At 41.2% G+C, this 15,394-nt stretch overlaps 1 protein-coding gene across 4 annotated transcripts in view; it reads left to right on the top strand.

Annotated features, from left to right (window-relative positions):
- NFIA (nuclear factor I A) overlaps positions 1-9,084 on the top strand; it is a 365,327-nt gene extending 356,243 nt beyond the window's left edge. For 3 of the 4 annotated variants that reach the window (XM_054691349.1, XM_037498442.2, XM_037498444.2), the window contains one exon: positions 6,366-9,084. In XM_054691349.1, the coding sequence (XP_054547324.1) occupies positions 6,366-6,383 (18 nt within the window). In that variant the 3' untranslated portion in view covers positions 6,384-9,084. The remainder of the gene's footprint in view (positions 1-6,365) is intronic. The other variant, XM_037498443.2, reaches the window with a different exon arrangement.
- The last annotated feature ends 6,310 nt before the right edge of the window (positions 9,085-15,394 follow it).

The following is a 15,394-nucleotide window of genomic DNA, read 5'->3' as shown; positions in this document are numbered from 1 at the left end:
GTAAACCCAGAGATTAGAGATCCAGAGAAAGTCCCCTCAGAAGAAGGGACTGTGAATCTGAGAACACAAGGACCAGAAAGAATTAGCAAGGCCAAGGAGAGGGGCACAGCCTGTGCCAAGACCCAGCAGGGAGAAAGCATTTGACTTTGGGGGATCTGGAAGAAGTTTAACATGGCACAAGTGTTGAGCACAAGCAGTGAAAAGATAAGGCCACAAAGGTAAGCGGGGCCAATCACAGCCCATTAACGTTTTAATAGTTTCCTGTACAATAAACAAGTCTTGGTTTAGCATTATTGAAAACAGGCTTTCTTTAATTAAGAAAATCAGACAAGAAAAATGACTGAAGAGATCAAAGCCCAGGGCTGGCAATGCCAATAACTGACACCTGTGTTCAGCCTGTCACCTATGCAGAAGGACCTAGTGTAAAAATCTGATTTCCTCTTATGCAACACAAAATGATCCTCACAGCAATCCTCTAAGGCACCCAAAGACCGCGACCTGCATACTTGATGTCACACAGCTAGTCAATGGAAAAAGAGGAGCTTAATCCTGCGTCCCTGAGACTCTGGATACCTTGTCTCAACCAGTCAACATATGTTCATAAAGATTCTACTGTGAGAAAAGCGAACTCCCTGATATCTTGAAGGGCACAGAAGTCTAAGATCCAGTGCTTCTTTCTGCATGATGAATAACCCCTTAAAAGAGCAGGAACCATGTTGATTATACTTGTCTCCCCAGAGGCTAGCATTCGAAGCCCCTAGCACACAATTGACCACAAATGAGTCAAGAAAGGCTCTCTGGTGGGCCTCCCCTGGTGGCTCAGGTGGTTGAGCGCAGCACTGTGAAGCTGTCCACAGCCTCTGCAGCACTGGTTCTATCCTGGCCAGCCAGCGAGGGTCCTACATGGCGCAGCAGACCTCTCCTATCTCGCCTGCTGCTCCCCTCAGCAGTGTATTTCGTCAGTCTGCCTGTTCTGTTCCCCGCTCTGTCTCTGGTAAATCCTCTCACCCTCCCGTGCAACTGGCCTGTTCCCCGATTCTTATATAAATAAATAAATATTTTTTTAAAAAAAAGAAAAAGAAAGGCTCTCTGGCCTCCCTGGTGGTGCAGGGCGTTAAGCACAACTCTGTGAAGCTATCCGCAGCCACTCCAGCACAGGTTTGATCCCAGGCCAGGGAGCTACCCACATGGCGCAGCAGACCCCTTCTGTCACCCACTGCTCCCCTCAGCAATGTATTTCAATCTGCCTATTCTGTTCCCAACTCTGTCTCGGGTGAATCCTCTCAACCCCCCCCACCTCTGGCCTGTACCCCAGTTCTTGTATGCATAAATAAATAAATCTTTTTTAAAAAATAGAAAGGCTCTCAAATGGCGTATACCAGAGTGAGAAGCTAGTACACTCAGAGGCCCTGCCTATTTCCACTGTATTAGAAGGCAGGAGAACCTACCAGGCTTTTGGCTGATGTGCCAAGGACAGCTCATTTGGACTGAATGGGTTGAGCTTTAGCTCGTCCAAACAAGAACAGGAAGCCAACACTGATAACTGGATTAGTGTGACCCAGCAGAGATAACATCTCTAGAGAGAGAAGTCAAAATGGTCATCACCATCATGCAGTCCAGGTGGCAGTGTCCTCTTTGGGGGTTGAAGGAGAGTCAGGCCTGCTGGGCAGCCGGGGGCTGAGGCCCTGTCATGGCACGTTGCTGTTTTATGTGTGTGCCTGTCCTTAAATAACCCACCTTGCCTGGAGAAGAAAGCAAAGTGTCACACCCAGTTCTGGATTCCACATTAACAACCTCCTTCCGCACTGTTCAACTTTGCCCTTGAGGCCTTTTGTTTAACTTTTTAATTTGAAAAACAGATTCTGCTGCGTCACAGTCTGTTCTGCCCTCCCCGCTCCGTTCTCACCCCCCTCTCCTTTTTTTTTCCTTGATTAAAGTAAAATATTGCTATCTCAAACAGACTTGTATTTCCTTTTGTTGCTAAAATATACATCCTGCCCTCCTAGTGAAAAGAGTATATAAAAGGTCCTTTAAAAAGTCATTATGTGCAGTAGAATGTTTGCTGTTACCTAAGGATTTGAGTCCTCCTCAACCATGCCTTCTGCAACCTCATGATCAAATTTTGTAAAATGGCCTCAGTTTCCTAATTGCGCTCCGTGCAGCCTAAGGAAAGAGACTGCCATTGTCAAAGGTACTGCTGTCATTTCTGGCTTCCTGTTTAGGATGCAGCCGGATAGTATTATTTATGGTTCATAAAACCTGACTACTGTGAGTATTCCAGAATCCCGGCAGAATGGGGTTCGAACTTTCATGGAGCTGTAAATTAAGGCGCAGGAAGTGTGATAAAACTCCTTAGAGAACAGTCTGGGGAGAAGTGGGGGGGAAGTCGCACTGCAATGGTTAAATGAAATTTTATAAGCACATTCAGTGTGGAGCTGTTTTGCATTACATGAGTTGAATACCTTAGAGACGCCACATCTGCAGGCACTTTATTAAATCCTTAGTCAGCACTTTCCAACCTGATGAGATTACTTCTTCATTTGACTGGAGAAAAGGAAAGCTGAGCTCTGGTCCTGGACTGCAGATTTCTTTTGATGTTTCACCTTGAACACTGAAGGAGGACAATTACCCTCCCGCCACCACCACCCCCCCACCAGCACATCCCAAACTATAGAAATTGTGAATGTAACAGAGACACTTTACTTAAATAGAGCCTTTGTGGGAGTGTGGATTTATGGACCTCCAAAACAACTATAGCTGAAAGTTCCTGAGGAAAAAATAGATCAAAGCTCTGTGTTTACTTCCTTAATGTAAATGTACCGAGATAACATCATCCTATATTGTATTGTAATATTGGAACTAACTGCAGATAAGGGACAGAGATTCCTTTGTAGTCCATCTGGTTACAGTAGGTTAGATTAAGGGGCTATAAAGTCTGAAGGCAGAAAACCATATGAAATGTAACTTTATGTCAGTACATGTCTGAAGACAATTTTTTGACTCTCCATAAATGAATTTTGTTTAATGTGGCAACATTTTCATAGTGACTTGCTTGACCCCAGCAACTTAACAATTTCAGATTTCTTTCATATTTTTCTTGCGTGAGCCTAGAAGATGTTCAGAATCCTTCTTTAAGTAATGTTAGACACTTGCACTGCTTGCATAATAAATGCTATAAGAAAATATCATAAGAGAAGAGTGGGCTTATCCAAGCAACATCTTGCCCATTTGCTATTATTTACAGGTCATGGAAGTTTATAGAAATCCCATGGTTCATACATTTGCCACTGTCTCACCCATCTCAACAGGATCATTAATGTCATTTAGCTTTAAGCTCATCATAAGGAAATTCGACGAAATGGATGAATTTATAAAAACCGTTGTAACTGTTTGTCTGCCATCTCTGCAAGTAAATGATTTAATCAAAGCCACCTTGTTAAAAAAAAAAAAAAATCCCCTGTGTGGTTCCCCTAACCCACTGACTTCCCATTCGGGAAAGTCTTGGTCAAGTATCTGGGTTAATTGTCATGAAGATTAGTGTGATGTTGAAATAAGTACTAATGGTCAAATTACAGGAGTGAAAAAGTTTAAGAATAGGTTTTGGTTTGGGCCTGAAAGGGTTAATTAAGTTTTTTTCACGGGTTATTAAAGACCCCCAACCCATGCCTTCAGGAGTCATATTGACACCCCACCACAGGGCAACTCGCTCCTCTATTGACATGTTGCTGGTCAAAGCACAATAGCCTTCTGTGTCTGCAAATCATTGCTAAAATCATCTCAAGGAAAAAAAAAAGTTTGAAAGCTTTAACGTTAGACAAAAGCCCAAGAGCTGCAGTGCGCAGCTCAAAAACCCAGAGTCAGCAACTTCTATTGATTAAAAACTAACCTTTAAAGTAACTCTGAGAGTGTGTGGTTAGCATTTAAATTTAAACATGTCATGAGTTGATTTGTGTTACTGAATACCAACTCAGAAGGAGTAACATTCACATCGCATTTTTTTTTTCTAATTCCCTTAAGCAGCTAAAGTATTTCATGAAATGTCAATAGGGCAAAAAGAGAAAGGGGCAGGGGTGGGAGAGCCCCCTCCCCCCCCCATGCCGGGGCTTGTAGTTTTCTTTCCCATGCAAATACTCACCCCCTAAAAGAAAAGTGTGGAGAGTGAAACACAATAATTAGTCCTTTGTCTAACTTTCCCAAGTGCCAGAGAAAGACAGATTAATTAAATATACAACAGTGTTGGTTTTTGGAGTGGGGGTCTTGCTTGCTGTGTAGGTCATAAATTAGGCAGAATAAATACTTCAATGTGTTTGCAGTGGGCCTGCTACGTCAGAGCCACTGGAAGGTTGGTGGGAGGAGAGTGGAGGGTTTCTTGCTAATGATAGTCACGTCTGGGTCTGTCTGGTTGCTCTTAGCAACCAGACATGATGTAACACCAGGATGAACTTGAACTTGGGGGACTTGAAAAGAGAACAATAGACCAGAGCAATCAATAAAGCCTATTTCAGTGAAGGATTACAGAACTGCTCTGGGGTAACCTTGTCGGCAAGGCACACACTGAATAGTAAGATGTGTGAAGAAACTTTTTTTTTCCGCTTCGTTTTTTAAGAGAAGTGCAGAGGCACTGCAGATTTTTGTGGCGCGCTGAGGTTGTGTCCAGAAACTGTGGGACGGAAAACTGCTCCCTCTGCTGACTCACTGGGTCCCTGGAGTTTGCTTCTGCTACTATGTGGTATCGGATTTAAGCAGTCTGGAATTTCACAACTGACTTACAGAGTGTGAGAGCATAAATCGTAAGCATTATTCGCCACCTCCAAAGTTTGAGCTTGTTTGGTAAAGAGAGAATTCTGCTCTCAGGTGGATCAGGGGCAGCCATTGGGAGAGGGCTGCTGAAAATACAACTGGAGTTCGCCTCTCCTCTCTCTCCTCTCCTCTCCTCTTCCCTTCTCCTGTCTTTTGTCCAGTTAGATTTAGGCCATGTGTATTTGCCAGGATGATTTCCTTTCAGGACACAAGAGGCCTTATTGTGCTCCTCAGAGCATGTGGTCAAAGAATAACATCTAAAAGTATACAGGATGAGGAGTTTTTTGGTTTAGGCTTAGGTTTTTTTAGCTCTTCTGAAAATCAAAGGTAGCTTGTGTGACCAGGAAATCTTATACCCACCTTCATGTAGCGATCATCTCACCATTTATCCCTGGGATCAAATGAGTCCTTGCTTCACCTAATTGAATCTCTTGGCCACAGATGAGCCTTCATCTCACTGCATCAACCCAAGTAACCCTTTCTGATACTGTCGACTCAGAGAATTCAGAAGCATTCACTTTTGCTAGAGGTTGATGGGTTTTTCTGTGAATGATGATAAGTGTGAATTTGGTGGTGTCTCTGTAGAGAAAAGTTGGCAAATGCCTTATGCTATCTTATTTTACTTGAGAAACCGACTCTGCTACTGGGCCATAATTGGTCACCGTGTTTAGCTAACAAAGAAAAGCCAGTGCATAAAGTAATATATCGTCATACCATTGCGCAAAGCTAGTCACCTAAGGATTTATGAAAGGAGCAGACAGAGGCTCAGCAGGTGTCTGGAAGATACTAAACAAATGTCAAATAAACAAAAGCATGAACAAGAGTCCTACTTCTCCCTGTTGGAAATCATGGTGAAATCTTGATGCCACTTGATTGTTATATGTCACTTTTGAAAATGTTTGAGAAATATTGAGCAGAAAGAAGTGTTTAGCATCATCAAATCTACTGCACGCACATATAAGGAAACCGAGGGTAAGAGATGCTGTGATTTGCCCCATGTCACCCAGGAGCTTTTCCCACTTGACCTCCACTTGTTCTTCTGTCATTCTTGATCCTCTGTACCTGTGAAGAGACTATCACAATAATATCGTTAGTGACTTCATCTCATGTAAAAGAGGTATGGAGTCCTCAGAGCAGACACTCATCACCACATGAAACCTCTCCCCTCAGCCATTCTCCGTTCATTCGACTCTTCTTCATTGAGAACCTGCTTGCTATTCCAGGTGCCGTGCTAGGTAGACACTGAGATTCAATAAGAACATGATCGAGGCTCTCTGCCCTCCTATAACTTCCTCCACCAGACTACAAAACCTGTCTATGTATTTCAAGTGGACAGACTTTATTTTGTAAGACACACTGAGAATGTTGGCAAATTCCAAGGACTCATTTCTGAGATCCAGAATCAGTTCCAGTGTCTTAGGACCTACTACCGCTTGTCATTTCCTTTACTTTTCCCAGGGAATCCCCCTGCACCCCTCAACTGCATCTTGATTTGATGGTCAGAAGAGCAAAATAAGCTGGATTCCAACTGTACCTTTCATCGCACTTTTCCTTTTGTCTTCCAGTCCTGGTACCTGGGATAAAAGTCGCAGCGTCCCACCATCCACCAGACAGACCACCTGACCCCTTCTCAACTCTGTAACATGGACGCATCCTCAACCCAGCGCGGTTACAACTTCACTGTCAGTGGAAGGGGAGACAAACCGATTCAAATCAACTTGTACATGGAAACAGCGAGCATTATGGTCAAACAGCAAAGGCCATAACCTTTTGGGATTTTTTTTTTTTAATACTTTAGGGACTGTTGTAATTTTCTCATATGGTGCTGGAAATGGTTGGGCTTTGTAACATTGGAAGTGTTTCTGTGGTGGTGTGAGCATTAGGTGAGGTGGCGAGAGGAGTACTACCTTTGCTCGCTGACGTCCCATGTAACACACTTTCCTTACGGAGCCCGGCCGTTTCACAGTATTTCATGGATTTACCCACACAGGTGTGAGCCTCTTGAGCAGTCAGGAGGCACATGGAGAACTAAATCTTTTGTAGTAGCTGAGATCTGCAATATATAACTTACGGGACAGTCAAAGGGCAATGTTTTTCTGTAACATATTGAAAATGAAAATGCAATTATGTTCCTTTTTTATTTTTTCTTTTAATTTGGTTTGGTTCAGCAGTCAGCAGTTAAATATATAACATGGCCCGCAAGGACAGAGAATCCACTCATGTTGCAGAACAATTCTGAAAATGGCAAACTACTACTACTACTATTCAGTTTTTTAGAAGTTTTGAAATGCTGCACTTACATTAAAAAAAAAAAAACATTTTTTCAACAATTTCAACAATGACACAAAATTCACATGGAAATGGGGAAGATGGTCTGTTTTGACAGAAACTGACAGGAATCAATCAAAACAATCGAATTTTGAATTGAGTAAAGTGCAATTTCATTGGATAGCTAAATATCTTTGTAAGATAGAGATTGTTGAAAATTCTATTTTTGTTTTTCAAGTCCTTCCACCCCAGGACTCTAAATTATTGGGGTAAAAAACAGCCTTGCAAGAAAAAGGGGAGCTATTTTTGCTTTTTATGTTTTTTATTGTTAAACTTGTATCCCTTTAAAAACTGAAGGAAAATTTAAAAAAAAAAAAACAAAAAAACAAATCTAATGGTGCTTTTACCACAATATGTTAACTACATTAAATGCTAATTAATTATTTTCTGTTATCAAAGCACATAACAAAAATGAAATCATGGTATCTGTTAATTTTATAAGCTAGAAGTCACTATAATGGATTATGCCAATTCTGAAAATTTTTACATGTATCCGGCAACATAGGATTTATCAGTTATCAGACACTTCATTGTACCAGAGATTGTCCAGAAATTTTAAAGACCTTTGCGTCCCTGAACTGGGCTATGGGAAAATAATAATAATAATAATAATAATAATAGTAATAATATGATGATGAAACCAATACTGACACAAATGCTGGTGCCCATTTCACATCAAGGGTACTTATTAGGGAAAAAAAATAGTTTGCACCCCCAAATGTCCTGTATCTTATGTAAAAAAAAAAAACCACAAAAAACACAAAAAAATAACAAAAAAAAAGTGCAAGTGATTTTTCTACCAGACAGCGAAGCACCCCTTTGCTTCCCGTGCAACTTCAAGAAGGTTTCCTATACTATACATATAGATACGTTCTGGTTGGCAAGCCCTGCTGATCAGAGAAAGTCTCTGCATGTTCTAGTGTTAGTAACTAATTTTTATATAGTTAATGTAGGATAAAGTAGAGTGCATTAAGACACAATATTGTAATCCCTACTCTAGGCACTTGCCTTTAAACTATGTTTTTCAGCCCTTCAGAAGGGTTCTACTACTGTCCTATACAATCAAGTAACTGAAATTCTTGGGAAGACACTTTGCTCCTCATCTTTCCCCCGAAACAATGTTGTTTTGTTTTGTTTTTTTTCCTTAATTTGCACGAAAACAAAAATTCCATATCAATGTGCCTTGCCCTGGATAGCGATTATTTGTGGAATTGTTGCACATGCTCCTCTATTGAAAGGGGTTTTTCCCTAGTCAAGCATTTGGAGACACTTTTTGTAAATGTGACTTTTATGTCAGCCATCGTCAGTTTCAACATCTAGAACTAAATAGAAAGTTAGTTGTTCCGCAGATAGGAGTAGTCTTTATTGTCCTCTGTGGTCAGTGGCAGTGCTATTCTGAGATCTGTAGATGCTTAGAATATCAGTATTTTGGATGTTGCTGCATTTTACAATTTATTTGGAGTCTTCCTTTATTTTCCCCCCAGATATATGAAAATATGCAATACCTGCTTATATCGTGTAGAAAAGCTTAGCGATTATTAATTTTTCTTTTATTTTTTTTATTTGACCAAAGTCAGTGCTGCACTTGACGCAGTGTGTTTTAGGTGTTTGTCTTTGTACTTTTTTTGTGATTTTTTGAATGCACGTGCGCAGGAAGGGCTCCTCTTAGAGAAGCAGTCAAACTGTGAAGCACTAAGCTGACCCTGCTTCAAGCAATTTTGTTTTTACAACTGTTCCTTTCACAAGCAAGCCTTAAAAAAAAAAAAGACAACTTCCTTTTTCTTCAGCTCCCACACCCCATTTTTCTTAGCAGACTGCAGTCAATCCACATTCAATAAAAAGTATATAATGCCCATTTTTATATGCACGTTTTTAAACTTCCAAGTTCTGAAAATTGTTTACTGGTTATCTCTATTTAAGGAAAAAAAAAATAAAATAAAACATTTTGGATTTTCATATGTGTCTGATAAGTGGTTGAATAGTCGTTTGGCGCTGTTGTATGGTGTGATTGTCAGTATATGGTGTCACTTCCTATAGCCAGCCAGCATACTTTGCCTTCCCCTATAGCACTTAGCTGGGCATTACTTTATTATGACATATGTGCACTAAAAAAAGAAAAAAGAAAAAAAAAAGAAAAAAATAGCAGCTTTCAGTGCTTCACAGTGAAGGGAAAAAAGCCTAGACAAACATTTTGTCAGAACCTTGCGATAAGCCAAGGTATTACCAGTAAATTGGTTGTATATACAATAAAATTGCACCCTTTTTTAAAAACAAAACAAACTAAGCAATAGCTTGGGCAGTTTTAGTTGTTTTTAGTGAGCATGTTGTAGTCATGACTGCAAAGAGAGAGAATAAACTGCCCACTCAGAAGATATGTAATTTGTATTGTTGTATAGTTTTATTGATTACACTGATTTATTCTACCCTATTTTATAATGCAGGACTTTTGTAATGTTGTTTAAATGAGGAAAAATTTCTGTCAAATTAGCCTAGTGAAATTTCTGATTGTTCATTATAAAGGCAGCATTCATAGAATTGCTTTTCTTTCTTTCCTGCCCTCACCCTTTGGGAACTGGATTTAAGTTTAAAACTTTCCTGTTTCCTTTTTTTTTTTTTTTGTAAGTATTTAAATACAGTTATTTTTTTTTTCTCTCAATGGTATAGCATATTCCTATGCTTGAGAAGTATAGGTCTACTGAAAAACCATTGTAAATGGACGTTACAGGTATGCTGTATTTTTTGAAGGTATTTTGTTGTATTAAGTTTGATGAAGCTAAAAAATTAGGGAACTCTGAACAGATTTGCAGGAAAAAAATGTTTTAAAGGCTTTAAAACATTAGGGAGGCAGTCTAGGGTGATAACGAACAGGGGTTAAGTATTAAATACACTAAGTTACATTTTTGTTCATGTTTCATTGTCCAGAAAGCAGCAGAAAACTGTAGTTCAGTTGTGATCCAGCAGGAAAAAAGAAACACCAACAATACAAGTGTTTACCGTTGTAGATTAAAAGCCAAGCGAAGATGTTTGAGGAAGACTTTGCTACCTGGGGTGTGTAGACTGACAGACGAGGGCTATCAGCATTTGACAGCCCGGCCCTTGATTCCGAGACACATCTGTACCTTTTCTCTCCCTTCAAAAGGCATTAACAATATTGGCAAAGGGAAGTCCCTCCAATAACTCTCCATGTTTTTTCTTTGGGAACTGAAGTCAGAGGCACAAACACTAACTCGTACCATTTTTCCATGTACTTTTGTTTCTGGCGTGTCCCACAACCACTTGAAAAGCGTTCCTTCTCTGATCATTCTCGGGCAGAGGCCCTCTCCCTGATGCCACTCTATCCATCCCAGAGCCTTTTCTTTCCTTTGAGGTTTAAACTGACTTTTCTTCACTCTCTGACACGACAGCGATTTAGAGTCCACTCCTCCCACCCCCCACCCTCCAACCCCACCCTGCAGTCAGGTGTGGGGACGAAGGCCCACAAGGGACACTTCCCTAAGCTTTTTTGTTCTTCATTCTCTGACAGCCGAAGTGTAAAGAAACCCAAACTTTCCAGAATCACGGTATTCAGTCAGCCCACAGGAATATGCAAAACCCATCTCAAAGAGTTTGTCTTTAACCTTTCAAGCCCTTATCCCTATATGCTTTGAATTCTGTAGTAACAGTGCCGCAAAGTATCCACAAAATCTGGATTAAGAAAAACCGTTTCTTCCTTGTGATTTTTTTGGGGGGAGGGGTTTCTAAGAATGTCATTCGATGTACTTTGCATCATGTCTCTGGAAATATCTTTTTGTCCATAGTGGTGGTGGTGGTCGGTCTCTCTCTCTCTCTCTCTCTCTCTCTCTTTCTCTCTCTCTCTCTCTCATCTTTTCTTTTTTTCCCGGTAGCAGGCCTCCATAGAACAAATTTAAAACATAACTGGCATGGTAATGTAAGGAGAGCTTCAGTGGCACCTCAACAACACCCACCCTGTCCTAAGACAGTCTCCGAAAGCTGCACTGCCCACCCGCAGAGCTTTCATTCAAATTGGCTCCCAAGGCCAGTTTCGTCCTGAAGTCAATGCATGTATTTACTGTTTGACAGTAAACCCGCTCTGCCTTCTCCACGTCAAAGGCTGTGCATTCGTCTAATTAGTGTCGTGTATGTTTTCCTTTTATTTTTTCCAGTAAAAAAGCAGTGGGATGAAAATTGCTTTGATATATAGCAGGTAACATTGAAGCTATCCCATAGCACTTAACTGTAGTGAATACTGTGTCACCAATTCTGAAATCAATTTAATGTTTAATGCAAATCCATTACATGGTGCTATTACAGGCTGACAAAATGATTTACACAAATGTGACAACTTGGGCTCAATTCACTCTGCTTTCCAACAGTGTAAATGCATAGCAGTGTTTATCTGCATGAGAACTATGCACTAATCTATCTGAAGAAAAAACTATATCAACTTTGGTATCTACTTTCCGTTTACTTCAATCCTTGCCTTTTTGGTCATTGTTATAATGCCAGCTTTAGGACAGAAAGAATTATAAGAAAACCAGCATAATACCTGATATATTAAAATGTAGTGCCTGTGAAATCTGTATTATATTGCTCTTCTGAAGTAAGATTTTTCTACACCGGTAGCCTTCGCTGTCTGTCAGTCAGGACCTTCTGGTATAGGTGATGTAAAATAACCGTACAATATTAATGCATGCTATTCCATAATGCTTAGTGAACTGTATGAATATTACTCAAAGTTATGTTAGTCTTTTTTTCTGACTTGGTTCTTGTCAGCTAGGTTTAAAGGTATTTCACTGAGAACGAAAATTTTGTCTTTTCTTAATTTCGGCTGTTTTCAGTATTTTGGAGGTATACATTTACTTAAATTCAGTATTACTTGTGTTTTTTTGTTTTCGTTTGTTTTTTGTTTTCTTCTTCCTAAGGGGCAAGCATGGGTGTTTGATTTCAGAAATCAGTACCTGGCAAGACTTTTGTCTCAAAACTACCATTTGAATTACAAGAACTCTGCTATGAAGACACTCTGAGAACATTTCCAAGTGAGGGACATTTTCCTTGACCCTCGACCGAAGCTATGCCGCTACAGAAGCATTTTCTTAATGGACAATGTTCAGCCAGGTACCCATGCTTGACCCGCCTTCACACCAGACCTCCTCATAGTAAAAGAAAAAAATGAAAAAAAATCTTTAAGAAATCACGTGGCTATTTAGTTTTCATGCACAGTTGCAATATTTTCTTCAAGAATAAAACTCTGTACAAACTTTGGGCCCGATTCATAAAAAATGAAGTTTGCTATTAACACGGGATTTTTTTAAATATTCTTTTTGGGGATCTAAATTTGAAACTACTTGCTTCCCAAATTACAAAATTCTCATCTCTTTTTTTTTTTCCTAGACCAGCACCCATCTGCCTTTTATGCCCCCCCCCAAATTACATCACCTGATTAGGGCAATGGAGAAAATGGGGAGCAGGTACCCAAAATACTCAGAAAGATAAGGGGGACCACCTGCAGTTGGGAGCAGGAAGCAGCAGTTGTGGGGCCAGCACCTTGCAGGTATACTGGGCATCCCAAGGTTCGCATGTGGACTCCTTTCATTCAAAAACACAATTTCCAAAACGTGTCTGAACCACAGGAACAGACGGTGGAGGTGCCACCTCGGATACAACCAGAGCACCTTCAAGGTGGGCAACAGCCCCTGCGTGGGTTGTGTGGTAGGAACTTGTATCTCTACAGTGGTTTTAAGAATTAATGAAGTCCAGTGAATTGGGCTATTTTTCCTGCTGTTTTTATGCTCCACTTCTTAAAATGACAGAAGCTTTTTATTTCCTTGGATTCTGTCATATTACTCTTATTTTAAAATTTTTCTGATTTTTAGTAATAGTCTGCACTTTTTTTTTAACATCTCAACCAGAAGTCACAGGCCACTGGCGGCGCTGGATGGCAGTGTGAGAGAATGGCCCACTTGGTTCTCTCAGACCAGCCTCACTGCACTGGTCTCAGACCAGCCTCAATGCACTACGAAGGCCTTTGGTAGTGTCACCACTGAGATACTAACCTGACCAAGAGCAGAGCTTTACCAGGTTCTAGGTCATCCTTTAAGACTTGCAAAGGCAGATACACAATGGCCCTCCCATACAGCCCTGACCTCTCACCCAGAACAAAGTTCACTGGGGACTTGGAAATCTGTCCACGTAAGATACCTCGATTTTTTTATTTCAAATTGTGGGGGGAGGGCATTGAACCCTTTCAGTGAGGACAAGAGATCTGTTGTGAAATTAAACACCCCCCCTCCCCCCGTGTTAATAACTTAGTTTGAAGTTTGTTTTTATGAGCCGGGCCCCCTGTGCCTCTAGTATATTTGTATTGACTCTCATAGTTACCCTTTTAGTTTTACTGTGTTCTGTGAAAATTTGTAATTGGTTGAGAATCACTGTGGGCGTCCATTCTTATTCAACTAAATCTCCACAGGTTTTTTGAGCTGGTGTGGATTAGTTTAACTCTTGTATTCAACCATTAGTGCTACCACCTTCTCACATTACAATACAATTACTGGAAGCAAGTACTGCATTTCCTATGCAACAAAAAAGGAAAAATAAAAAATTGCTAATGCTATGGAAGCGGTGTCATCATTTGCTTTAAATCATGGCTGGGGGGTTAGATTTGAGTGATGGCTGTGGGTGTGGATCAGAGCTCCCCAGAAGCTGATCTTTCTGCCCCCTTGGGGTTTACATTCACTTTGATGGGTGTCCAGCCCCCATCAGGTTGCCCTCATGGAGTTCTCATGGGCAGTGTCAATCTTTGCATCCGCTTACACAGGGACTTAACCTCCTGTAGTGCTTACTATGTGTCTGATACTATTCGAAGTGCTTGATATTGTATCAGTTAGGACCCAATCAGGAATCGGGTACAGTAGGTTTTCCAAAAGGGGCTCTGAGGAAGCCTTGACAGTCTGGTAGCCTACAGCCACCACCCCTAAAGCTGGAGGAACAAAATGTAAAGATTTTGTTTTTATGCTCCACTTCTTAAAATAGAGCTCTAAGTAGGGACCCCACACACCTGATACTTGGACCTATACAAAGAGGGGTCACTACATCAGTGAGGCTGCCACATGACCCTCTAGAGGACTGGGGAGCTGGTGCTTGGGCCTTCTGGGAGACACAGTCAACAGTGTCAGTTCTTCTGAGGAGGTGAGGCCTGGCTGGTGCTGAGTGAGTTGAAAGGAGCTGGAGGCTCTCGGGCATCCATCCTGTGCTGCTATCACACAGTGAGAGGAACTGACACTGAAAGAAGTCCTTCTCTCCCTTCCTTCCTCGTCCTAGGCTCCTGCCAGCATCCCTCTAACCATAGCCATCTGGAAAATATAGTGGGAAAATACACCACAGAACAGAGTACAGAAGGGTGGGTGAGCTCGGAGATCAGAGACAATAAGTAAATAAGCAGCACACATATCTCAATCCACTTCATCTTAACAGCCATCCTATGAGATAGAGACTATTTTTTTAAGATTTATTTATTTATGCATACAAGAGCTGGGGTACAGGCCAGAGATGCAGGGGGTGAGAAGACTCACCAGAGACAGTGGGGAACAGAACAGACAGATCTACTGAAATGCACTGCTGCGGGGAGCAGCGGGTGAGACAGGAGAGGTCTGCTGCACCATGTGGGTTTCTCCCTGGCCGGCCGGGGATTGAACTCATGCTGCAGAGGCTGTGGATCGATAGTGCTATGCTTAACCCCTTGCGCCACCAGGGAGGCCCGAGATAGGTACTATTTTTACCCCCATTCCACAGAAAAAGAAACAGAGGCCGTAAGAGATTCAATAACTTACCCGAGGTCATAACAACAAATAAATGGCAAGGTAAGTTTCAAATCTAAGAAGTCTGTGTCCAACTTCCACCCTATAATCACTAGAATATATTGATACCATTAATTATTTATGTAACCAATATTTTTGAATACCTATTATGTTCAGAGTCTATGCCAGTGGCAAGGGATAGTAAGTACATCTGAGTATCTCTCCTTATGCAGTGTACAGTCTAGTGGGGAAAGTAAGCTTTATTCAAATAGCACAGACGCAAAGGGAGGCATGTAGCTATGTTGGGCAAGCGATGGAGGAGATACATTGCCTTAAGAGACAGAAATGAAGCAGAGAGGGAAAAGACTGTTCTGAGCAGAGGGAATAGCGAGTGTGAAGAGTCTAGTGGGGTGGGACTTCATGCCTATGAAGCACTAGAAACAGCCTGTTTAGATGAAGAGAAAGGCTAGGAA

Source organism: Talpa occidentalis, unplaced genomic scaffold (assembly GCF_014898055.3).
Source record: "Talpa occidentalis isolate TD23 unplaced genomic scaffold, MPIMG_talOcc4v2.1 talOcc4.9, whole genome shotgun sequence".
NCBI classification, from domain to species: domain Eukaryota; kingdom Metazoa; phylum Chordata; class Mammalia; order Eulipotyphla; family Talpidae; genus Talpa; species Talpa occidentalis.
Note: the sequence above shows the minus strand (reverse complement) of the source record. Positions and strands in the feature narration are given on the sequence as shown.